This window comes from Camelus dromedarius, chromosome 12 (assembly GCF_036321535.1).
Source record: "Camelus dromedarius isolate mCamDro1 chromosome 12, mCamDro1.pat, whole genome shotgun sequence".
NCBI lineage: Eukaryota > Metazoa > Chordata > Mammalia > Artiodactyla > Camelidae > Camelus > Camelus dromedarius.
The window spans coordinates 4,362,626-4,388,528 of NC_087447.1; the positions used below are offsets into that span (position 1 = coordinate 4,362,626).

The 25,903-nt window shown below is 50.9% G+C and overlaps 1 protein-coding gene across 3 annotated transcripts in view; it reads left to right on the forward strand.

The window, feature by feature from the left end:
* The first annotated feature begins 291 nt into the window (after positions 1-291).
* Positions 292-25,903, forward strand: part of CPT1A (carnitine palmitoyltransferase 1A) — a 50,254-nt gene continuing 24,642 nt past the window's right edge. Inside the window, exons 1-8 of one of the 3 annotated variants that reach the window (XM_031448591.2) lie at positions 292-446; positions 12,449-12,602; positions 14,869-15,008; positions 19,086-19,257; positions 21,203-21,304; positions 23,050-23,187; positions 24,184-24,261; positions 25,721-25,828. In XM_031448591.2, coding sequence (XP_031304451.1) covers positions 12,462-12,602; positions 14,869-15,008; positions 19,086-19,257; positions 21,203-21,304; positions 23,050-23,187; positions 24,184-24,261; positions 25,721-25,828 — 879 coding nt within the window. In that variant the 5' untranslated portion in view covers positions 292-446; positions 12,449-12,461. Of the gene's footprint in view, positions 447-765; positions 882-12,448; positions 12,603-14,868; positions 15,009-19,085; positions 19,258-21,202; positions 21,305-23,049; positions 23,188-24,183; positions 24,262-25,720; positions 25,829-25,903 lie in introns of those variants that run through there. The other 2 variants (XM_031448592.2, XM_031448590.2) reach the window with 2 other exon arrangements.

Below are 25,903 nucleotides of genomic sequence, written 5' to 3' on the forward strand. Positions count from 1 at the left end.
ATTAGCTATTTATAGGGGCGCCGTAGGTATTATATAGGGCAATGTCTATAAAGGGCGAGCATGAGCTAGGCACTGTGCTAAGTGCTTTTATGAGCATAGCCCTAATCAGTTGGCCCATTTTTCAGGTGAGGAAACAGGCTGGCAGGGCGAGAAATCTCGCCCTCCGCTTTGTGCTGGCAGAGGCCGAGGTGGCGTGCCTCGGTTTCTCATCTGGCACGCTCCCCAGGGCGCCCCGCCCTGCCCCATCCAGGTCCCGCCCCCGGCCCGCCGCGCGCGGGGAGTCACCGCCCACCCAGGCCGCAGCCCCGGGCGCCTCAGCCAATCCGCCGAGACCGGCGTCGGGTCCATTCTGCCTCGCCTGCGGCCCTGCAGCTCCCGGCGCTCGCTTGCTGCTCGCTCACTCCGCAGCCACCGCCGCTGTCGCCGCGCTTCTGTCCGCCGACTCGGTAAGGCCCGGCAGAGGCCGCGCGCCGCGGGGAGGGCGGGCTGCGGCGGGGCCCAGGGCGGGGGGCGGCGGAGATTGCCGGGGCCCGGACTGAGGCGGGGGGTGGGAAGCCCCCGCCTGTACCGGGGCGCGGAGGGGAACCCTTAGCCCACTCTCGGACTCAGTTCGTAGAGAGCCAGAAGCTGGAGTAGGGCAGGTCTCCTCACCCCCTGCAGTGGATTAGATCTGAGGGTCTGACCTGGGGTCGGTCTGCATGCCGGCAGGTCCGGTGCGGCTGCGGGAGGGATGCTCAACCCTTAGGACTTGGCAGGACGCTTCCGGTCTGGGGCCAGTAGGGCCACGGGCTCCCTTCCCTTTCTCATCTCACCCTCACTTTCCAGGAGTGGGTTGATTGGGTCTGGTGGGTCCGCCGGAGGATCAGTCGGCCTGCGGACAGGTACGGTGCGGGAGCTGGAGGGATGCTCAGCCCTCCGGACTTGGCAGGGTGCCGCCGATCCTTTCTTGATCCCACCCCGTTCCCTCCCCTTCGGAGGGTGGATTGGGTTCGGGGGACCGTCCCGGAGTCGCGGGCCGGTCCCAAGCGGAAGCCGGGGGGGGGGGTGCTCGGGACTCAGCGGGGGACCGCGGACCGCCCCACCCAACTGTCGGCGCCCGCCCCCGCAGTGCAGCCGTTTGGACACGCCCTTGGCGCGGGGACTCCCGGCGCTGTCCGCGCTTCCTCGGTGGATGCGAAAGGGGGTGCCGGGTCCGGGTCCCCGCTTGTGAGAGTCCTCCATCCTCCCGTGCAGCGCGGGGTCTAGGGCAGGTGGGCACAGAGTCTGCCCAAGGTCGCGCCGGGAGTGGGAGCAGTTTTGCCAGGGGTGGGAGGGTGTGGGGTCGTCACGTGATCAGGGCGAACTTGGCCCGAGAGACCGGTCGGCAGGGTCAGGGCGGTGGAGCAGCCCCCGCTCCCAGCCCCGATTCTGGCAGCCCCTAACCCCAACTCTGGGCGAGCCGACCGTCAGTTTCTTTCGTTTTGTTTGGAAAGGCGGTGGGTCAGCGTCTTTATAATATAAATCGGTGGCTGGCTTTCCTTAAAGCCGAAGGGAACAAAGATGATCTTACACTTATTTAACTCTGAGAGTTAAAAATCCCTAGTAATTAGGAGAAATTTAATATTCCCAACTCAGAACTGACTTTCGGTTCCTCTGTTCCATGTGATATTAAAATATTGAAGGATAGATTTTACTAGGAAACTGGTAACTTTGTAAGTTACCTAATAAAGTGACAATCAGTTTAATCTTTTGAAATGTGTATCTTGTTATACCATTTCTCACTGGCATCCGGTTTCTGGTCATTCCAGATATTCAAGCATTTTTATTCTAAACCACAAACCAAATAAATAAAAAATGGCCGAACTCACTGGTCTTTTTTTTTTTTTTAAATGGCAGCAAGCATCACCCCCACCTCCAAATTATTTGAGGTGACTCTTAGTGTGGTGTAAATATGAGGGCATTAATGCTGATGATAATGTTATCGTTGAGGCGAGGGAGTGTTTAGTGGTTCTGCCTCTGCGTGCCCAAGGCGCCTTTTCTCATGTAAATAACCGGTTTTCTTACCAAGATGTGTTGCTGGACCTGATCTTGCACATTGAACTCCATCTGAACAGCTGTTGGAATCAGAAAATGGGCCATCTTAAGGAGTGCACATACTTTGTATCAGAGCAGCAGAAATTGGCGTCAAGCACAGGCCAAAATAACCTTTCGAGTTTGTACTGAAAACAAGCGGCCTAACCCAGAGTTGAAGGGAAGAAACCTGGCATCGCTGTCGCCCTTGGCCCGGGGCCCCAGCCCCGTGGTCACCGAGCGGTCAAACCTGGGTCTGCGGGGAGTCCTGGGGCGAGGGCCCGGGCTTACGCAACTCTGGCCCCAAGTGCCCATTCATGGAAACACCCTTAATTTCCCCTTGGGCTTCGCAACGCGCCCCTTCCGGAGGCGCTCCGGGCTCGCGGGGTGCACTGCCGCGTTTCTGGCGTGGGTTGCCTTCGGGCACACTAAGCTCTTAAGTGTCCCCAAGGCTGATCACGCAGGGCTCGGCCTTCCCACCGAGAGGCGCTGCGTTTTGCCCGCTGTCGCCGGGGTGGCAGCGCGGGGGACGCGCGCCAGCTCCCTCCGGAAGGTCTCTGCGGGCTTGGCGGGTGGAACAGGATCTGAGCGCCTGGGACGCGCCAGGCCGGGGGCGGGGCTCGCGCTAACCTTTCCCCTACTTTTCTCAGCCGTCACGTGACGCTCGGGGGCGGGGCGGGGCGCGCCGACCGCAGTTGCTGGCGGGGCGGGCGACGACGTGTTCGCAGCGAGCAATTAGGGACGCAGCCTGCGGTCTGCAGCCGCGGGGAGGTGGGAGGCGGAAACGCGTGCCCGCTCGGCCCCGGGCCGGTTCTGCACTTTGTTACGAGTGCATTTTTCCCTTTGTTGGAAAAAATGTTTAGTCACTCTGCATGGTTATCATTGGCAGAGCAGAGTTCTGTTGCCGGTGGAAGCCTGCACTTTGAATTCCGGAAAAATTGCTGCTTTTAAGAATAGAATTGTTGTTCAAGCTGGTCTGTTTCCAGTGTTTCCGAGATTCTGTCTCGGACTTTAAGCAGGCTTCTACTTCCTTCGAATGTCTCGAGCCCCTCTTGAGTTTTTCCTGCGAGGATTTTTCTGTTTTTTAAAGATAAATAATAGGGGGAGGATATAGCTCAAGTGTTATCGCGCGTGCTTAGTATACACAAGGTCCTGGGTTCAATCCCCAGTACCTCCTCTAAAAATAAGTTAAACCAAATTACCCCCCCCCCAAAAGAAAAAATTTTTAAAAGAGGTATTATAAGCACAAGATGAAGGGGTGCGAGTGGAAATTCAGTGCAGGCAGCGCCCCTCTCCAGAAGGCACCGCTGTTAAGTTTCTTTGACGACTGTAGAGATAGTCCCGGCTGCACGGGGCATTTAAAAAAAATCTACTTAACGTAAGGAGGAATATTTTCTGCTTGTTGATTTCTGATATCTTGTTGCCTTTTGTGAACTTCACCTTTTACCCCAAACAAATACTAGGTGGACATTGGGTTCCCAGCAGGCCTTGGGCTAAGGCCAGCTTGACCTTCTTGGGTAAGTTAACCCGGAGCCGCAGTTCTGAGGAATGCCTTTTATGGTTTTTTTTTTTTTTTTTTTTTTTTTTTTTGCGTTGTTGGGTGTTTTTTATGTCCAGGAATGTTATGGGAAGTTAATAATTGAAAGAAATAGATTGTGCTGGGTGAGGTGACCTCTCAGGGTAGAGGGTAGGGTTTTGGCCACCATGGAGGGCTGGGAAGTTGGGTAGCTAGCTACTGCTCAGCTTCTGAAGGATTATTGGCTGATTGTTGGGCACCGAGTTCTTGAGGTAAAAAGGAAAGGACTCTAACATACCTTCCATGTGGTGGTTCACCTACCCACCCCAGGAACCGGAGGGCATCTTGGAGCCTTCCCAGCTGTCCCCTGAGCCCCACGAGCTGCTTCTGCTTCCTGAGAGGCGTTGAACTCGCCTTCCTCCCCGTTTCCATGACCCACAGCAGGCATTCAGTTGTATGTTGAACAAGCGACAGAATGGTTGAGCCCCTTTCTCCCCTGGATTGCAGTGTGGCAAGGGGCCTTTGGGGCAGGGGACATTGGTGTGAGGGAAGCAAGGGCAGGTGCACCTGTTGGGTCCCCCCTCGGTGGACCTTGCTTCACGTTGTTACTGTGGTCCGGGACTGTTGCACTGGAGACCAGCAACTCCTTCCTTCCACATGTGAAGGGGTCAGCACCCCCACCTTCCCCCCAGAATACTGGCTCCGGGTACCTGACACACACACAGCATTCAGCACGTTGTGTTATGTTGTGTTACGATGCCCTGGCAGGGAGTAAGCTCCTTGAGGCCGGGGACACTGAGTTTCTAAGAAATTGAGCTAGGGGTTAATCCCCTTTCTTTAGAAACACCCCCCCCCCATTAAAAAAGTAATACATGTTTGTATTAAAAGCAGACACAAAACAACCTTTCCTTTAAGAAATTGTCATATGCTGTAACTCAAGCTTTACTTTTTATGAAATAATTCTTCATTGATAAAATTATACATTTATCACTGATTTCCCATGTCAGCTCCTCTGAGCCTTAAAAAGATTAAATACACGGAGTTTTGGGTTCTTTTTACTTTTGCAAGCACACACTGCTGTGCAGAGTGAGGTATAGTAAGGGGCGCAGAAAGTAAATCAGGAATGCTGCTGAAAAATGTCAAAGATGTTTGGACCAGGGTATCAAACACTGGCTGGGGGCAGTAGAAAGAGGATGGAAATTTACATGGAAATGCACATTCTTGGGGGACTGCTGGGAAGGTGCAAAGAGTGTGTTCCTGCAGTGGAGACCTAGTGTGGTATCAGGCCCATCTCTTGCTCTCTTTGGGTTCATGTGAGGGAAGGGTAATATGCATACTTATATGCCAGGAAACAGATCTTGTGAATGGCGATGACATTTGCTCCAGACCACACACACACACACACACACACACACACACACACACACACACACACCCTTCTGAGTAAGTGGCAGAGCTGGAATTTTAACCTGAATTTGTGTTCCCTGAAGCGTGTACTCCTTCCCTTTAACCAGCTGCTCCCCAGACCACCGTGCAGGCAGAGGCCCGGGTGTTGGCACTACCCCCACCCCGGGGCCCACTGGACATGACACTGAATCAGCCGTGCGTGTTTCTGGGTTTCCATTCCTCATCAGTAAAGTGGTGCCTCTGACAGCTGTCCTTTGCCTCACAGGGGTTTTATGAGTATCCAGTAAGGAGCCAGATGTGAGAGTAGCTTTGAGGGTGTGAGATGAATAGAGCTTCCGGCAAACAATACCATGACTGCAGGCAGGATTTACAGGAACGGCTGCGTTCTGCAGTCTCCCAGATTGGAACATGTGGTTTAAGTTCAGTTGCATTTCTGGGTGCAAGCACCTGCATGGGGAATAGGGGCACCACTCCCCCAGTTTTAGGGACAGTTGTGGGAACCACACTCTGGTGGGGGCTAGAGGTCTGGGGACTGCTCTTGGGCGGATGCCTGCCTTCCCCAACTGTCTTTGGTCAGGATGTTGGCCAGGTCGGAGGGGGTCCTTCTGGGTGGGCATCCAGAGAAAACGCTTGAATAGATAGTGCAGATAATTAGGGCCTGCAAGACATGCTGTGTTCTCTTTATTAAAAAGTGATCCTCGATGCCCTTTCCCCAGTTCTTTTATTTCTCTGTATTTCTCTGTATGTATTTGATTAACTATTACTTGTTAATATGACACACTGTAAGCCTTAAGTTAAAATTTTTACTTGATTTTGACAGTGCCTCGGTTGGCAGGAGCTGTGCTGCTTTTTGAGAGCTGTAGAGAAAAGGATGATGAGTCAGAATTCCCCTATAACCCACCTTGACCCAGCATCTTGCCCCTGTGAACGGCTTACTAGGATATACTCCACTGCAAGGAATTAACCACATGGCCGGTTTAAATATCGCAAACATTAAATGCTCAGTTTTGAATTAGAGATATAGTGGGGAGGTATAGCTCAGGGGTAGAGTGTGTGTCTAGCATGCACAAAGTCCTAGGTTCAATCCCCAGTATCTCTATTAAAAATAAACAAGTAAAAACCTAATTACCTCCTCCCCACCAAAGAAAATAAATAAAAATTTAAAAAAAATAAGGAAATTAAAAAAAAAGATACAGCCCTTCACAAATGAAAGTTCCTGCCCCTTTCTGGTACATGAAGCCTCTCCCCAAAACGTACAGTGAGTTTTGAGTCTCATATTCTTGCTTCTAAGGTGATGCCATCAGATTAGGGAGAGAGCAGTTTGCATTTGTTGTGTACACAGTTGGTGAAAAAATGAGTGAGAGTACAGAGAATCAGGGTTGTACAGAGAATCAGGGCTGTAGGCGAATAAGGATGTGGCTCGTGGGCACACAGGGGACGGGCGCCCCCAGCCCCGTGGAAAGGAGGGCTTTCATTTTTCTTCCCATTACTGCTCATTTCTGCCCACACCCAACCCCTCAACTTCATCATCCGCGTAATAGCAGGAATACTAAATACCAAGGAGCAGAACGGAACCTGAGAAGAGACGTGAACCCCTGGGCTGGTGAATCCCTTGCAGGACCCTCCTGGCGCTTTCCTTGAAGTGCTTTGGGTAGCAGTGCTGAGGCTGGCTTGGGTATCACCTTGATCGTCAAGCATGGCGGGAACATGGTTTCCCCAAGTTGGAGCCAGTCCTAGGGGGCAGAACCAGCTTTGTTTAGCCAAGCAGAACGCCTCCCAGGCGTTGGCCACAGTATGTTGTGGATGATAAATGCTCTGCCCTCCACCAAAGATGTTACAGAGTCTCTGCCTGCAGTGTCTTCTCTCAAGAGTTTTTCCAGGGGTGGTGGCCCAGGTGTCATCCAGCCTCACCCTTTCTCTCTGATGAGGGAGGCAGGCTGTGCTCCTGGAGGCCCTGGCTGGTATTTGTGCTGCTGTAAGCTGTCACTTCCTGTGGGTAACCTTTTCTCAGGATTCCCAGCACAGTTGTTTCCCACTGGATGAGATGGGCTGCTGTCTGTCAGCTGGATTTTAATAGAAGGCAGGGCCTGCGGGCCTATGAATTGTGCAATTCTAGCGGGAAGACCAGAGCATGTAAAGAATTTTCGAGTTGGCACCCATCGTGTTTGTAGTTACTGTTGTTTTATTGCTGGTTGCGATCACATCACTTTGGTTACGACAGAGTGACCTAATTTTATATCTGTGTTGTAACTTTAGGAATCTTAAGTTGAACTTTTCACGGAGTACTTAGCACTTGACTTGATAGGTAAGAACATGAGTTTTGGAGTTGGACCAGAGTCTGATTCCCAGCTCTGCTGTTTGCTAGCTGTGACATTGGGTAAGTTTCTTGACATCCAAGCCTTGGTCTTCTCATTAATAAATGGGGATAGTGCTAGTACCCATTTCCTGGGGTTCCAGTGGGAATTAAATGGGTTAATGTTGGGGGAGGGTATAGCTTAAGTGGTAGAGTTCATGCTTAGCATGCATGAAGTCCTGGGTTCAATCCCCAGTACTGCCATTAAAATAAACAAACCTAATTACCTCCCCCTAACCAAAATAAAATAGTTAAATAAGATAATAATAAATAAATTAAATATTTTAAAAAGTCAGCCATAAATTTTAAAGAAAATGGATTAATGCAGGTAAAATGTAGATCACATTTGTCGGGCATATGCCAAAGAGTTTGGTAGAAGGAAGATTTTGTATCTTTATTGTTAATTGCACAAGAATTCATCTGTATGCTCTGCCTACCTACAGCCTATCCCCTCCTTGTTTGGGGAGTTCAAGATTATGTCAAAAGACTTCTAACAACATGTAATTTACTTACATATTTCCATTGTTTTCTAGGAAGTCCACTGTAACATGGCAAGCTTTATTGTTGGTTTTGACTGACAGAGGTGATTTCCACATCTCTGTTTTCCCCGGGCCGTTTTGAGGTCTGGCCCCATACTTTGCATTGGATGACCTTTCACCTCCTTTCCTTCTGCCGGTCACAGAACCTAGGGTGGGGGCGGGGGAAGACGGCACTGAAGGCGGCAGGGCTCTGGAGGGACACATTGTGTCTTAAGGATGGCTTTTTGATCACGTGATCAGTCATGTGATTTGCAGGCCACTACCCTCTGAGGTGAAATGTTTTTGTTAACAGGAATCTATTGTGAAGAAAGAGAGCAAAAGCGAGCAGATTTGAAAAACGAAGTACAGACCAACTGACTGGCCAAGAATTTGGGGAGTAGCATTGGGAGAATTAAGGTTATCTTAGCAAAATTGAATGAGATGTTGCAACGTTTCCTGTCAAATTGTCCGTTTGCGGTTCTGTGTTCCAGAACTATCTGTGGACCTCGTGATTTGTTCGGAGAATGCAACAAGGATTCGTGTCCCGGGGAAGTTTACAGTTTATGCTGGAAGGTTAAATGGATCATTTACAAGTGAAAGTCGTGTGCCAGCGAGTGCAGGTGAAATTGCTAGGTGTGACTGACGGAACTCCTGTGCTTCCGGAATGTAGATTCCAAGGCGGGCGCCTGGAGAGGGGAGCCCTGAGCCAGATGTGAGGCAGGACAAGAGAAATGGACACAGGGCAGAAGGCATCCTAGCCGTGAGTCAGACTTGGAAGGGCCTGGCTGAGTGGAGGTGACCAGGGGACGGCCTGGCAAGGCCTCGGGAAGAGCCACGTGATGGATCAGCTATATGGATTTACGAAATTGCAATAAAATAGATGAACAACAGGGAACTATATTCAGTAGCTTTAGTAACCCGTACTGACAAGGAATATGATAGTGACTATATACGTAGAACTAAATCACTGTGCACCAGAAACTAACACAACATTGTAAGTCAGCTCTACTACAGTTTTTTAAAAATTGCAATAAGTAGGTCATCATTCTCAACCAGAGCGCCTTATTCTGGATCTTGGTGTTTTTCCTGGAGCAGATTAGCGTAAGGTGCTTAAGTGCTCTGGCACAGACCTTGGTGGTGGTCTCGCTCCTTTAGTGGCCCTCCTGCTTTTTAAAGCGGCACCATCGCATGGTTCCCATGGTCAGCCCCAGGGGGAGGGGGAGGGTTGGCGGGCGGGGGGCAGGGTTGGGAGGAGCAGCGATCAGGTGTGTCCCAGGCCTGGAGGTTTGTGCAGGCTTATCGCTTGGCTGCTCTCCACCTGATGCAGCCCGAAGTGATTTCTGTCCTTCCAGGGGAAGGAACCGCATAGCATGCTGGACACACAGACAAAGAAGGCTTTTGTCTTCAGTGTATGGGATACATTTCTGGGAATCTCCTTGCAGCTGGGGGGTTTGCTGTCACAAGCAGCCGCCCCCCAGTGTCCCCCTGAGCTGGTCTGGGGGTGCAAGGCAAGAGGTGGCCTTACATCAAGAACAGCCCCCAAGGGGCCTTCTCCCGTCACCCACCCAGACCTTCTAGAAGGTGCTTCCGCTCTCAGTCCGCCCCTCCCAGTTCAAAATTCTTGTCAGAAGGCCTCCCTCCGGTAGTTGCTCAGTGATGATTTGCAGAAACAATTGAATGACAGAAGGGGAGACAGTTCACACGCTTTCTCCTTTGGCCCCCCGGGAACTTGGGGCACAAGTGTTTGTTCTGCCATGTGGGTGGGTCCCCCCGGTTGTGCTGCGTAAACCTGATCCCCAGGGCAGCCCCCCTCTCTCCACCCAGGTGGGGATGGTCCTGGTGAGCAGGCAGCATGCCTTTGAAAACCAGCAGGTTCTGGTGCCTGCGTCCAGTGCGGGGCAAGGAATGGGGTAAGGACCGTTCTAGCCCGTTCCTGCCCGGGCACAGCAGATGATGGAGGTATTGCAAGGAGAGATGGCCGGGAGGGTGTGGGAAAGATGCAAGGTTAATTTCCGGTTGTCTTGTTTCGGCATGAGTGAAGACAAGCTTGAAATGTCGAGTTGTGTGCGCAGGTACAGGCAGAGCCCCATGGGTGGTGACAACTGGGGTGCAGGGGGGCTGGAAGAGGAACGGTGACCTCCCAGCTCGGAGCCCAGAGGGGCGAGTGGCAGCAGCAGATGAACTGGTAAGACAGTCTAACGCAACTCCAGACATGATAAAAGGTAAAAGGCCATTGGTAAGTATGTCAGTATCGCCGAGAGACAGCACAACCATGACTAACGTCGTACGACACCTGAAAGCATTTAATGGTAATTCTTTAATGCCGTGAGGTCACAGTTGTTTGAAGGGGGCCTTAGTGTGAATGGAGCACAGGGTGGACGCATCAGGGAGGAGGGAGTGATGCACCCACCCACCTGACTCTCGTATTTGAGGAGAGAAGGTTTAGGTGTGTGAGGGAGAAATAGGCAAACACTTGGATTTCACGGGGCGGTGGTGTTGTCATGACAGCTTTACTGGGAGCTTTATCGTCCACATCCCACGTAATCCACCCAGCCGACGTGTACGCGTCAGTGGTTTTTAGCAGATTCAGAGCATGTGCAGCCGTCACCCCCAGTTTTGGAAGATTTCTTCCCCACAAAAAGAAACCCTCCTCCCAGCCTCCCTCGCCCCCCGGTCCTGGGCAGCCGCGACTCTGCTTTGTTGCTGTGGATTTGCAGGTTCTGGACTTTTCCTGCAGGTGGACTCCTGTCTGGCTTCTTTCACTAGCATCATGTTTTCAGGGTCCACCTGTGTGGTGGCTGGTGCCAGTGTTTCACCCCTTTGTGTTGCCCAGCCCCGTTGCGCCGGGTGGAAGAGCAGGTTCACGTGCTTGTTCATCCCTGGAGGGACGTTGGGTTGTCCCGACTTCGGGTCGTTGCAATTTGTGCTGCTGTGAACACCGGGTGCAGGTTTTTGTGTGCACTTGCCCAGGCGTGGAGTTGACGGGTCACGTGGTAACTTGGTGTTTACCTGTCTGAGGAGCTGCCAGACTGCTTCCGAAGGGGCTGCGCCATCTGCCGTCTCCACCGGCGGCGCGCGCGGGCTCCGAGTCGTCCACAGCCTCGCCAGCAGCGCTATCACCCATCGACTTCGTGGCCATCCTGGTGGGTGTGAATGTGAATGGTATTTGGCTGCAGCTTTGTTTTGCATTTTCCTGTTGGCCACGGTCCAGGGACGTCGAGGCGGGTATATCACAGTGATAAATGTTTCTAGGTGCGAGGCTGTAGACTCCAGGGTGGAATGTTTGGTAGTTAGATTTGTGAAGGGAGCTTCTCAAACCCTTGCCATCCGTCTGGTTCATTCATTTTGTGCTCGTGGCTCAAGTCAGGAGAGACCGACTCAGGATAGCCATCTTGGCTTCTGCAAAACTCAAAAAACAAATTATTCATTTTGGGATGGGGGTTGCATTCGGTTTTTAGTCTGAGCCACTCAAAACAAGCAAATCCTTAGTGAAATTCAGAGAGGTCTGATAAGGCCATTGACTAGACAAGGAGACTGCAAACATCCTGAGTCCCTCTGCCCTCGCCCGGCACGCATCACCTTTGCAGAGAATTGTTTACAAACACTATGTTTAATCTCCTGCCTTTTCTGCCTTCCTGTTCTGTGTAAAAAGATGATAAATCGTTGAAAGGTAGCCAAACGCATAATTTTATTTGCTGTGACAGGCCGTGCAGAATCCTTATCTCCATAGGGCCGGCCTAGTGTTCACCCCAGGCTTTGATGGGAGGAGAGGTTAAGAGTCAGCCTCCAGGCTCTGGGGGAATCTTAGAGCCACCTGGGCCGCTTTTTGAGAAGTGGATTCGAGCTGTTGGTTGGACAGTTTAGGAGGAGGTGGTCCCCCGAAGAAGAGGTGGAGGAAGACAGAAGGTGCCCAGCAGGCCCAGGGAATGAGGTGGGCTTTCCTTTGCCAGGTGGGAAGCCCGCAGGGGGCCGAGCTGGCACCGGGTGAGCAAGGAACAGCCCCTCGCGCTGTTGACGCCACTTTGATTTCACCAGCCTCCGAGGAGGAAGGCCCAGCTGATCCTGAGAGTTGCGAGCGTCCGGTTTTCATGGACTCTTGGGTGCGGCCTCAAGTGGTTTCCCAGGGCAGCAACCACACTTACACAGGGGCCAGGGCATTTGGAGTCGGTCCCGAGCTCCCACTGGAAGATTCCGGCTCAGGGCTGTCAGGACTGTGTGTGGACTTTCTGTGTCAGCCTCCCAGCTGCCGGGTGGGCAGGGAAGGGATTTGCCTCTGCTGAGCATGTTGCTAAGCCACCACCAGCTTCCTGTGTCGGCCGGGTGTGCCCGGGCTGGACCTGCAGGCGAGGTGGGATGGCCAAGGCCAGGGCTGGGGGGTCCCACGCCTGGACTCTGCTGATCCCCCAGGGCCTCCAAGCAGGTGCTGGACGGGCGGGGCAGGGTCGATGTGTGATCAAGGAGTTGGATCTGTTGATGAAAAACACTGAATCTGTCCAACACGGACGAAACCCTTAAATTTGGAATGGATGACACTTCTGTGCAAGTAGGGGTCTTCTAACGTCCGGTGAACTCCCCCCGTGTCATGTTCTCCTCTGGTCTTTCCAGGAGATCGCTGACCATGGCAGAGGCTCACCAAGCCGTGGCCTTCCAGTTCACGGTCACTCCTGATGGGATCGACCTCCGGCTGAGCCATGAGGCCCTCAAGCAGATCTGTCTGTCCGGACTTCACTCCTGGAAGAAGAAATTCATCAGATTCAAGGTTTTCAGACACTTGCTTCAGTATTCTGTTCAGTAATCCGTTCAGTATTCCTTTTACCGCCTGAGAACTCCAGGTGCTACTGGAGTAGGCATGTCTTAGAGTGGTTGCTGGCACAGCACATGTGTTTGTATGGTTCCGCGGTGCTTAAGGCTTATGAAACACTTTCGCAGATTGGCTCACTGGGTTCTTGGAGAAATTCTGTAAGGCAAGTAGGAAATCGGGACCCCCGAGTGCAGGCCAGGAAATTGGGGCTTCCAGAGGGTAAGTGACCTGCTTGGGAGAAGCAGAGTAAAGGCTGATATCTATGTCTCTGGCTCTGAGTCCAGAAGCCTCTACGCTTTGTAGAAAAAGGCTTGTTTTCCAGCTGTGCAAAACAGTAGTGAGTTTCTTTAACAGATAACTGGCTGAAAAAATAGTCCAGCATTGGAAAAGATGCATGTACATTCAAACACAGTTAATGACATGGGTTCTCAGTTCTGTTCACCGGAAAGAGTGAACATTTAGTCACCATTTTAAAGCACGTGTCTTGTTTTTAATTCATTTTAATTTATTTTTAAAAAATCACAGAAGGAACAAGTAAATGCATCTTTTAAAAAAAATTCAAGCAAGGTGAAAGCCCCTGACTCAAAAGTCCCCCAGGGTAACTCCTACGGTTTGTGTATTTGTTCTCCGGTTTTCCTTTCAGAGGGAAGGATGAGGAGGGCTGGGAAGGAAGGCCCAGGAGGTAGAGTAGGGGAGAACGGTGGCCGGCGAGAAGGTGGGCGGGCCCCTGGGAGCTGGCCTGGCTGGACAGGTGTCCCCGGGCTCAGCCGGAGGGTTCCAGGGCCCAGCTATGTGGCCAGGCCACATTGGGCCCTTGCATGACCCACTGGAAGATGAGGAGGGCGCCCCCTACCGTGGAAAGTGCCGTTTGCACACCTGGCCTTGCTGAGCCTCCTTTTTACCTTCACTTGAAGGAGAGCAGATGCTGGGGTGCACGGGTGTGGCCCTCATCTCAGCCCCTCCGAAACGTTGTTCTGTGACTTTAAAGGCTTTGTTGAGGGGAGGGTATAGCTCAGTGGTACAGTGCATGCTTGGCATGCACGAGGTCCCAAGTTCGATTCCCCAGTCCCTCCATTAAAAATAAATAAATAATCCTAATTACCTCCCGCTCCCCCCAAAATAAAGGCTCTTTGTAATACTGCTGAGGAGGCAAGACAGATAGATACAAAAATAGACAATGAACGGCGAGGGCCCCGCTTAACCACATGGCTCCTTGGAGGACCATCTGATGCCCGGGGTGGGGTGGGGCAGGGCTGGCAGAGCAGGTGCAGGGTGGGGGTGATGTGGTGAGCAGAGACACTGTATCTAGAACCTTCCTCCCTCCATTTTAATTTAACCTAATGTATGTATGTATTTATTTATTTTACAAGAACGCTTTTTACTTCAGAGAACACTAGAAGCCCCCCTACCCCTCCACCACGTTTGAAATCTTTTTCTCACACCTCTTGACCATGGGAATAGCACGTAGGAATTCAAGTATCTTCTGAGGGAATTTGGATAAAGCGTTGAGAGTTTTCAAATCCATTGTCTTGGTCAGATCAGTCCCTTATTAAGATGGCTTTAGTAAGAATTGTTTCTTAATTGGAAGCTCTGAAACATACACAGAAGTAAAGAAAATAATGAACAGAACTGCTTGCCTGCTAGTTTCCACAACTGTCGACATTTTGCCAATTTTGTGTCATATTTCCTCCCACCCACACCATGATAGTTCTTGGTTTTTTGTTTTGTTTTTTTGAAGAGGGGTTGGGAAGATTTGGCTGAAGCATCTTATGGAAAATCCTCGACATGGAGTGAAGTCTCCTGTAAATACCTCGGGGTCCAGCAGCATCTGATTCAGGAGCAGCAGGAGCGGTGGTTTTGGAGTGGGGGTCTCGGGGCATCCCAGGGATAGCAGGCTGGGGAGAGGACATCGTGGTTGGCTCAGTGGCTGGTGTCCCCAGTCAATCGGGGTGGATCTCGGGCTAGTGCCTTGGGTGATTCTAATGTCCCGGGGTTGCTCCCAGGGGAAACTGTCTTAGCTAGGGTTTTGGCTCAGAAGTGAGGAAGGGGAGCAGCTGGACAGAAGTTGGAACAACCCGTGGCTGGAGGCTCTGGGAGAGGTTTCCAACAGTAACAGTGAGGTCACTTAGCTGTCCGCATGTGCGAACCCCCCTCCACTACCTGACAGCTCACTGGCCCCATCACCAGGCGGGATGTTGCTCATGTCGTGTGTGTCTGTTTTTAGAATGGCATCATCACCGGCGTGTACCCGGCAAGTCCCTCCAGTTGGCTCATCGTGGTTGTGGGCGTGATGTCAACGATGTATGCCAAGATCGACCCCTCTTTGGGAATAATTGCAAAAATCAATCGGACCCTTGACTCAACGTAAGTCATCCTTTCAAATCTCAGAACGGTCTCGGAAGTTACCGACTCTTTTGTTGCTGGCGTTTTTATGTCTTTTCAAACATGAGGACCGTTGCTGCCCTCATGTCCACTTTCTCCCCGTGTCCTGCACTGGTATTAAGGTTCCCTGGGGAGTTTGTGGTCCCTTGTGGCCCTTTCTCTGAAGACCAGGGGTATGAGGTGCAGCTTGGTCCCAGGTACCGCAGGCACGTGTCAGGGCCCGAGGCGGGGCCAGCGGTGACAGTCCACTTAGCCTGGCCGGCGGGGTCCTCAAAACAAACTTCTGCCCCAGGAGCTGGTTCTGGACAAGGTCTCTTCCCTGCACTGGAGTCCATCCTGGAATTCTGGACCCTGAGAGCTGACCGCTGTGGGGGATCTGGGGGGACCTTAGCCCCTTAGCTCCCTGTCAGAGTGGCTTTGAACTTTGGGGGGACCCTAACACTCTCCTCGAGCTGTAGATTTTTTTAGAATCTGGAAAGTAGGCTTTTTTCCTACCATGAGATTCGACCTGGAGAGGAGACTTTGGGTTGATATTTTTCTCAAAAGGTATGTGGTGCCTGGGGTCTTAGGCCAGGATATGCCTCTGGAGGGCATTTATGGGGCCCCTCTGATGTCCTTTCTTCCCTCCAGCCCTGGGGGTGGCCCTGGCTCCTGTGTGGGATCTCCTGCCAGTCGGACCCTGCGCTGTGGCGACCTCCAGAGATACAGGTTCTTGGCCGGAGTCACAGAGAGAGGAAGTGGGGGGGCTGGAACTCAGACCCAGCTCCCCAAACCTCTGAAACCCAAGCTTCCTTCAACACGCCCTGAGCCTCCCATCGGGGAACTTCCTGCCAGACAAACGCAAAACAAACACCCCTGCCTGATGGGTGTTTGAGTGGTCAAATGAGGGGATACACACAGGGCTGTCTCCGTTCCCCGGGTTGTGTGACTGTGGCCCTTGCTCTGGAGGACATGGTTTGATTTTCTGGGTAGAAAGGTCTAGTGCGCCCAGCCCGGCCGTGGCTCCCCGTGCTGGACCCCCGATCCTGTTCCCGTGTGCTTGCTTCCACCGGTGAGCATTTCCGGTCTATTACTAGAGAGATGATAGTCCCCAAGTCCTCCTCTCATGATTGGGCTTTGTTTTTCGGGCCGGGGGTTTGGGGAGGAAGGTGGGGTCCGTGGGGCGGGATGCCCGTGTGGTCCCGAGGCCAGGGCCAGTGTCGGAGCTGGGCCTAAGCTAAACAGATGAATTTCTGAGCCTTTGAATAAAATCAGTTAGTTGTTTGGATTTAAATATTATTCTTTCAGAAACGGAGAGGAAAATAAAGTGGCAAAGTGTGACAGAAAGGAAAACCCGCAGCCTGTGGCTGAATTCCAGCCTGGTCATGCTAAAGAAATGATTGAGCAGTTTTAACTTAAAGGTCTGACTCTTCTTCTGTTGCTCTGAGTGGGTGCCCCTTACTTCTGAGAGCTGTTCCATATTCTCGAAGCCCTGGGACACAGGGGAGTCACAGGGAGTCCCTCTGAGTCACTCACGGCCTCGGGATGCTGGCTCATGCCTTCAGCAGTGTCTGCAAGGCCTAGGAAGCAGATCCCTGTCGCCGCAGTGGGTGCTGCCTGGACTGGACGCCTGCCAGACTCCTCGGTCTGCCTGGGCGCCAGGCAGCCGGGGCAGGGACCTTGTCGCGCTGGTCACTCCAGCCCGAGCCTCTCCCCGCCTTCCTTTATTTCCAGGGAGCTGCAGGCCTGCCCCGCTGCAGACAGCTCACCTCCGCCCTGTGCTGTCCCTGCCTGCTTTTCAGACTGCCATGGATTGAACACAGATATTTAACTGATTCTCCTAACACGATTGTATTTAGACAAGTTGGCTATTTAAAGCTCTCTGTAATCTGAGTCTTTATGCGATTAGTTTCTTGGTCCCACTAAACCAGTCGCGGTAAACTGGGCCATTCCTGGCTCAAATTTAGAAAGACCAGATTAAGGGCCAGAGCCTTCCAGGTTCAAGGGCTGTGCTGGGAAATCTTCCCGGAGAGGGTCTCCGGCGTCCCGAGGTTGCGGCTTCCACTGGTGCAGGTGTGCGCGGTGCTCTGCGCCGGCTGGTCTGTGCAGCCTGGGAGAACGCCCCCAGGAAAAAGCTTGCCTGCCGATGTTTGCTGCCCAAGTGCCTGTCTGCGTGTATATATGTAAGAAATGCTGGACATGTCACTTGTTTGTTCATGTTAAAATACTGTTTGATTTTTGTGAATCAAGTATGTGTGTCATTTCAAAATTCAGTGGCATAGCACTTAGGAATGTAAAATAGATTATCTGGAAGATACATTCTTAAATCCCTAGATCCAGGTTTGCCTGCAGTTGAGACTATTAGAAAAGAAGGTGTAGGTTTAAAGTGGAGACTACGGTTGAACTTGAACATAAGAATTGACAGGTTATGGAAAGATACAAGTTTTTAAACATTTTTTTCTTTAAACTTTTTATTTTTAATGGAAGTACTGGGGATCGAACCCAGGACCTCCTGCATGCTAAGCGTGCACTCTACCACTGAGCTATACCACCTCCCTCCTCTAGAAGGATACAAATTTTGAGGCAAACTTTTTTACCAGTATTTTACTTTTTATTTCTATCTTACTTCAGTAACAGGAGATGTTAGATTGGTGGTTTCCGAATATTGGCAATGCCTTTAGGTTATGTATGATGGATGTTTTAATCATTTGAAGGACACGTAAATCATTTTTTAGCTTTTTAAAATGATATATTTGGCATATAACATTGTATTAGTTTTTAGGCATACAACATAATGATTTGATGTATGTATATATTGCAAAATGATGACCACAAGTTTAGTTAACATCCATGACCACATGTAGCTTCAGATTTTTTTTTTTTTTTGGTTTCACATGTAACTGAGATCATATAGCATTTGTCTTCCTCTGTCTGACCTATTTCACTTGGCGTAATCCCCTCAGGGTCCATCCATGTTTTCACAAATGGCAGGACTTCCTTCTCCGTTTTTGGCTGAATAATACTCCGTTGTGTATCTACCACCTCTTCTTTATCCATTCATTTGCCCGTGGATACTTGGGTTGTTTCCATATCTTGGCTATTGTAAATAACGCTGAAGCAAACATGGGGTGCCTGTATCTTCAAGACAGTGATTTCATCTCCTTCACATAAATACCCAGAAGCGGAATTGTCAGATCACATGGTAGTTCTGTTTTTAATTTTTCTGAAGAAACTCCATCCTCTTTTCCTCAGTGGTTGCATTAGTTTACATTCCTACCAGGGTGCCTAAGAGTTCCCTTTTCTCCATATCCTCACCAACATTTGTTATTTAAATGATTTTATTTCACAAATATTTTGTGGTTTCCAAAACAACTAAAACTACAACCCACCAAGATGTACAAATTGCTGCATTTCTTCTCATTTTTAAAGTCCCATCTTTACCAGAAGCTGTATCACTTTCCTTAGCAAATGAAAATCTCTTCTAAGTTTTCAATGTAAATGATCATTTTGCATGATCGGTTTCTACATTTATTCATGATAAATATTCCTGCCTAGATCCAAAACAAGCTCTTTTGATATAAATCATTTAAGTAATAATTTTGCCAAAATGATCTGCATTTCTTGAGAGTAACAGGGAAATCCGAAGATGTGTTCAAGGGGAAAAATTCGTGGGTAGCAGGAAGGCAGGCACAGGGTTGCTGCCAGCTCCCGGCCGTGGAGAGTGCAGGTCAGTCCGGGGCGTGGTTCTCATCGTGGGCAGGCCTTGGCCTCACCCGTCACCTTGTCGTCGTCCCCGGACCTGGAGGAGGTGGCATGTTTTCCCAATTACACAGATTAGCCTCAGTCTGTTTTGAGGCCAATGGGGCCGGTTCATTTGGAGGCAGGAGGAAAGTTGGTTGAGCCTTTGGAGAGCTGGTCAGTACGGGTTGTCCTCTCCCATCAGGCCTGAGTCTCATCAGGGCCTGTGGCCACTTCTGTGTCCTCGTAAGGCTGCTCTGCCTTGTCGCGGGTGGCCCACTCTGGCCCGCGGCCCCTCTTCCAGGCTGACGATCCCGTGGCTTGTCTGCTTTTGTTTGGCAGCAGCTCCATGTCTAGCCGGACAAAGAACGTGGTCAGCGGCGTCCTGTTTGGCACGGGCCTGTGGGTGGCCCTCATCTTCACCATGCGCTACTCCCTGAAGGTGCTGCTGTCCTACCACGGCTGGATGTTCCTCGAGCACGGCAAGATCAGCCGCGCCACCAAAATCTGGATGGTAATTCAGCCCCACTGCCGCGCGGGGCTGGGTGCATTTTTTCTTAACCGCTCTCTTGGGGTATGCCTGAAGTCCGGGAAGCCGGGGCTCTTTAGCAGTTTGATGTGTTTGGAGCTAAGTATGTATCTGGGAAACCTTTATCCCTACCAAGGCCACAGATTTATCCAACTGCCACCCCCAACTCCACCCCCAGTTTCCTCTGCCTCACCTCCTGCCTTTCTCCTTTGGCAATAAGAGCGTTCAACATAAGATTACCCTCTGAGCAAATTTTTTTTTCTTGCGAGGCTGGGGGGAGGTAATTAGGTTTATTTTTTATTTATTAAGTGGAGGCACCGGGGATTGAAGCCAGGACCTCAGGCATGCTGAGCAAACGCTAGCTCAGCAAATTTGTAGGAGTACAACACAGTATTGTTGGTCACAGGCCCGACGTCGTGTGGGAGATCTCCAGAACAGACTGATTTCGTGTAACTGAAACTTTGTACCTTTTAACCACCCCCACCCCCACGTCCCCCAGCCCCTGGCAACCCCCATTCTCCTCGCCGCTGCCGCAATTCCACAGACTCGCGAGGTGCTGTAGGGTGTGTCCTTCTGAGCCTGGCTCGTCCCGTATCTGGTGTAGGAAGGGGGCTTTTCCTTCTGAAAGAAGTGTCCTCATGGGCCTTCACCCTTGACACTTGGGTGATGACTTGGGTGCCCACCTCTAATTGCCGGAGAGGTTTGATTGCTCAGCGTCCAATGTTTGTACCACTGAGCTACCCCCACCCCGACCCTGTAGCCACCTCGACGTTCTCTCTGAAACGTTGACGCGTACATTTGGGCCAGAGACTATTTGTCTTTAACGGTGTTAGTACTTCCTGAGTATCTTGTATCAGCGTATGCTGGGTTTGTCTTCCAGGGCATCCTTGAAACAAAAGTGCTGTCCATCTACTTCCTTGTAGCTTTTCTAACAAACGTGGCGGTCAGTGGTTTCCCAGCTAACCAGTGTGACCAGGGCTGCCTGATTCGCCCTTAGCTTCTCGTATGTTTGCCAGCTTACCTCGGCCCTCGGTCTGGCGGTCACTTACTTGCCGTGTGTGTGGATGTGTCCTGATCTCACCACATGCTGGTTCCATCCGTGGCTAAATGCCACCTCTGGGGGGCTTTTCGTGAGAAAAGAGTAGCCACCACAGCCTGGGCTGCACTCTTTCCCAGACCGACTTCTGCTATTGCTTGGATGTAAGGTTTCTGATTTCCAGAGAAGTCGAATTTAACACCCAGACGAGATGCTGAGGTGGTTTCCACACTTCACAAAGTAAGGTATACGGCATTTCCGAGGGTGGCCTTTGTGGCTCGTGTCCAGCTGAGTCCCAGAGCTCTCGGCGCCAAGTCACCGCCCCCCATACATACACACGCCGTGAGCCCTAGAAATTCTTCGCGGTCTGGGCAGCGTGGGATGCCCGGCTATCACACCAAGTTTAGATCATTCCAGACTTGAGCAGGGGCTGATTGCAGGCAAGTGCGTGCCGTCCACAGGCTTGACAGTGACCGAACGGGCCGCCCTGCTTCTCCCAGGCTTGGCTCCAAGTCCCTGTATGTCTCCCAGGCCCTGCTCACTGTTGCCAGAGCCTGGAGCCGACCCCGAAGCCAAGGGCCTCACCCCAGTAGGTGGGTGGAACTTTCCCTGTGTGCAGAAGCACAGTCAGACCCAGTGTCTGGGTGTCCTAGACTGGGCAGGACTTCCAAGGCATCGGTCAGACGTAGGCTTTCGTTCCACCTGGTTTTATTCGGGATTACCAGTTTGTAAGCTGAGACCTGCGAGTGTGGGGACAGAAAATGGACTAGAGGAGAAATGAACCATCACAGAAAATCAGTCAACAGTCAGGAGGTTATATACACTCGATGACTGGTTTCAGATCTTTAACAGAGTCTCATCTTTGACAATGTACCTTTTTCTTCCTTTTTTCAGTGTATGGTCAAGATCTTTTCAGGCCGCAAACCCATGCTATACAGCTTCCAGACGTCTCTGCCCCGCCTGCCGGTCCCAGCCGTGCAAGACACTGTGAACAGGGTAGGTGCGGCTTCCGGCCCCTGGAACGTTCCCTCTGAAACGCCAGTGTCTTTGGGATTGAGGTTTATTATGACTTGATGAGTGTAAGTTAATTTACCGTCACAGGCTGTGTTAGCGCTCAGCAATAGACCTTGTAGGCTTGTGAAAAGTTATGAATCTTTTTTCCCCCTTAGTGAATCAGCACATCTTAGGTGTTTTTTAAAAAGGCATCATATGTGATGCAAAATCTGCTTGGCAGAATTGTTTGAGCAGTTTTATTGAGGTATAATTCACGTATCATACAATTCACTGATTTAAAGCGTACAGTGGGTTTTGATATATTGTTTTAAATTATAGTAAATGTATATATAACATAAAATTAACAATTTTAGCCAATTTATTTTTTAAAAATTGGGGGAGAGGGGGTAATTAGGTTTTATTTATTTATTTATTTTTGATGGGGGCACTGGGGATTGAACCCAGGACCTCGTGCATGCTAAGCATGCACTCTACCACTGAGCTATACCCACCCCAACCCTGTCCCCATTTCAAACTGTAAAATTCTGTGGCATTAAGTACATTCTGTTAGTACCTCATTGCTTTTTATAACTAGTGTCCTACTGTATGCATAATTTAAAATTCACTCATCTGTTGATGGACATTTGAGTTGTTCCCACCTGTTGACTGTTGTGAGTGTGCTGCTGTGAACGTTTACGTACAAGGTTGTGTTTGGGTTTCAGTTCTCCTGGGCTCAGATCTAGGGGTGGAAGAATTGAGGGATCACGTGGAATTTCTGTGTCTTACTCCTTGAGAAACCGCCAGGCTGGTTCCTGCAGCAGCTGCACCGTTTTACGTTCCCACCAGCAACATAGGAGTTTTTCCACGTCCTGTGGCCCCATTTTAAAAACTATAAGCAGGAAACATCTTCACTGTTGAATCCAGGCTTAGTTACTGAGTCCCTTCTGGCCTTCACAAGCTCTTCTGTGCCCTGACCCGTGCGCTGGCGGGAGGTGGGGGTGAGCCCCCAGGCTGTCCTGGGGGGCATCTCGCTCGGCTGGCGGGCTCTGCCTTCCGCTGGCGTTTGGAGCTTGTTCAGAGCGTGATACTCTGTTTCATGAATGCACTTACTTTGAATAAACTTCACCATGTTTAACAACTGGTCGTTTTGGGGGGAAAGCTGGGGCCCACCGCTGCCCCCAGGCCGCCCTCCGGTGCATTCGCTCGGGTACGTGCAGACGCTGTTGCGTGCCCTGCACTGCTGCCTGCGCGCTCTCACCTGCGAGGGTCTGTTCAGCCGGAGCAGATCAAAGTGGGGGCCCCGAAAGCCTGATCTGGAGGCCTGGCCTCGGCCTGGTGGCGTGACCGCCCCCGTCCTCGTCATTGTCCTGTCTCCTCCTTCCTGTCCTGGTGTCCTGAGCACCGGCCTTTGGTTCCACCCTCCACTCTCAGGGCCTCCCAGCCATCTCACTGGCACCTTCGCAGCTAAGGTGAGAATAGAGCTCTTCTAAAGGACCAAGTGATGGAGAAAAGACACACCATGATCTTGTCAGTCTGGAATCCCCTTTGGTGACTTCGCGCATATGCAAGATCTGGGGAGCTTGGATGCCAGTACAGGACAAAAAAGTTGAATTGTTTTGTTACCACTGACCTGAAACGCCCTTTCATGTTGGAGTTAGTGACCTTGCATGCAGACTAGCCCTTTTCTAAGGCACAGGTGAGGAAATTCCCCGTTTTAACTAGGCTTGTGCTTTGTTTGTTAACCCCAGTATCTGGAATCCGTGAGGCCTCTTATGAAGGAAGCAGACTTCCAGCGGATGACGGCTCTGGCCCAAGATTTTGCTGTCAGTCTTGGACCCAGACTGCAGTGGTATTTGAAGTTGAAATCCTGGTGGGCTACAAATTATGTAAGTGTACAGACATGCCATTTTTCTTAGTGGAATTTTTTGTATGAATATCATCTGTTCCACGAACCAGCTGAGCTTCCTGGTGCCTGGCGAGCATGGGGTTGGGGGAGATGTTTGGTGGATGAAACAAGGGAGGGGAGCTGAGGTTCTGAGGAACAGCTAATGCAGAGGAGAAGGCGTTAAAGGAGACTGGACAGAACCAGTGGGTGGGCAGCCACCAGAGTGCAGAGTGCTGGAGTGGGGCCAGGCACATCCCCGGTTGATTTGGTCCCGTGCTGGTTACGTGGGTGTGTTGAATTTGTAAACATTTTCACACATACACTTAGATCCTTAGATGCACACTGTGCTGCGTGTATGTGTACTTTAACACAAAGGGACAAAACTGTGCTCCTTGGGTCCTGAAGGCTGGGGTGTGGTTAGGATGAGATTGCTGGCCCTCTGCAGTGGATTGGGAAGTCATGCTGGGGAGGGAGGACAACACTGTGGACCCTGCGTGGCTCTGGAAGGAAACTGAACCGGGTTGAGCCAGTGGCTGTCTCGGGGAGACTTGGGAATCAAGCAGGGGGAGACTTGGGAATCAAGCAGGAGGAGCCGTCTGCGGGGCAGTTCTGGATGGTATTGATTGTGAAGAAATGCTGGCAAGCCACACATGTGTCACTTGTTGACCGTTTGGTTATTTTATTTTATTTTATTTTATTTTATTTTATTTTATTTTATTTTATTTTATTTTATTTTTTTAAAGCCATCTGTAAAATGAAGGTGATCTGCCTTCTGGCTGTCCGGACTTGAATACAGCCACTTCCCCTTTCCCGCTGCTCTGCATCCCATCCAGAGAGGGCTGTCTTACCGCAAGTGCTGTGGGACATGTGGGACAGAGCGTGCGCCCTCCCCTGCCCCCTTCCCACCCCACCCCGGCCCGGGGCCCAGGGCCCAGGGCAGCCTGAGTCCCTCCTCCTCAGCCTGTTGGCTGTTCTCTCCTGTTTGCACACCTGACAGGTGAGTGACTGGTGGGAGGAGTACATCTACCTCCGAGGCCGGGGTCCGCTGATGGTGAACAGCAACTACTACGCGATGGTGAGTCCCCAGGCCCACGCGGGTCTGCTGGAGCCCCCTGCCTGGGGTGGCCCTGCGAGCTGCCGAGGGGTGCTCTGGGCTTCCGCTGTCCAAAGGCTTCACGCCCCAGCAGGGAGCCCACAACCTGCTTTTGATACTGGAGATCCCCCGGACGTGGTTTGTATTTGCAGAGTAGCTCACGGGCACCCACCAAGCACTGCAGAGAACTTGGCAGGAGTGCTCCCATGGCCAGTGGGCTTCCTCCCTGTTTTCATAACTGAGCCCGGGTAACAATGAAGGCTCACATCCCTGCCCAGCGCCCCTTGGCGCCCTCCCGGGAATGTGGGTCACCTGAGATTTCATTTAGGACCTTTTGTGCCCTGAGATGCCAGCAGCCCCACCTTGAGTGTCATCTCATGTCTCTTGTCTTTCGAGACGCGGGTGGTCTGGGAGAGCACACTCCATTGTTTTGTTAGAAGCACCTCATTTGGGGTCTGATAACTGGCGTTAAGTGACTAAGGGGTCTTTCTTTCCTTTTCTTTCTGCTTTTTGCTTCCTTTTTTTTTTCTGTCATCATATCTATTTTGTTGTTTGCTTTTTCTGCTTGTCTCCTTTGGAATTTTTTCTTTTCTTTTCTGTTTCTAATAATCTCAAACTTAGAGAGAAATCATTGGCGTGGCCCAGAGAACTTCTTTTTGAGAGCGAGCCAGCCACCTGGTGCCCTTTGGTTCCCGAAGACTTTGGTGTCTGTTTCCTACAGACAGAGGCACTTCCCCACATCATCGGGGCTGCCCTGCTCGTAGGACCTCTCAGAGTATGGTTGAGATGAATGTCCCTTGGACTCGAAAAATTTAGACTTTTAGAAATGTGTCGCCAAATTCCGGAAGGTGCGAGCACTGCTCTATATGAAAGGTTATTTTAACCTTTGGTTACTTCTCGTTCAGAAAATTTCCTCATTATCTAATCACTCCCTTTATTTCTGCTTTTCTTTTTGTGTGCTGTATGAGGCTATTTGGGATGAAGTACTGTTGTCTTTTTTTAAAACTTGAATTATATTTATTTACAATCTAACTTTTTTAAAGAATTCTTTTGTAACAACCTATGAGTCTTTGCAAAATAATAAAATTATTGAAAATTTTTTAAAAGAATTTTTTTTTAAATGGAGGTACTGCGGAGTTGAAACCAGGACCATGCGCATGTTAAGCACGCGCTCTACCACTGAGCTATATACCCTCCCCCTACAAGTTAATTTAAAAAGATACTGTTACCTTTCACAGCCCAAGACTTACCTGGGGGCTTATATCCTTATAAAAAACGTGAACAAAAATAAAACTGACCAAGGGTGGAAAATGAGAACAGTTTATTTTCCAGCAGAGCAGGCGTCCTGAACACACCCGTGGGCACGCTCTAATTGTGTGCTGACGGTAGCTTGTTCCTTCCTGTGAACATCTCCCTGCTGTCCTGTGTTTTCCCGCGTCAGGATCTGCTGTACGTCTTACCCACGCACATCCAGGCGGCGAGAGCGGGCAACGGTATCCACGCCATCCTGCTTTACAGACGCAAACTGGACCGGGAGGAAATCAAACCAGTAAGCAAACCAACTGCTTCTTAAAAAATTCTTTTAAAACAGCTTTATTGAGGGATAATGGATGCGCTGCACACG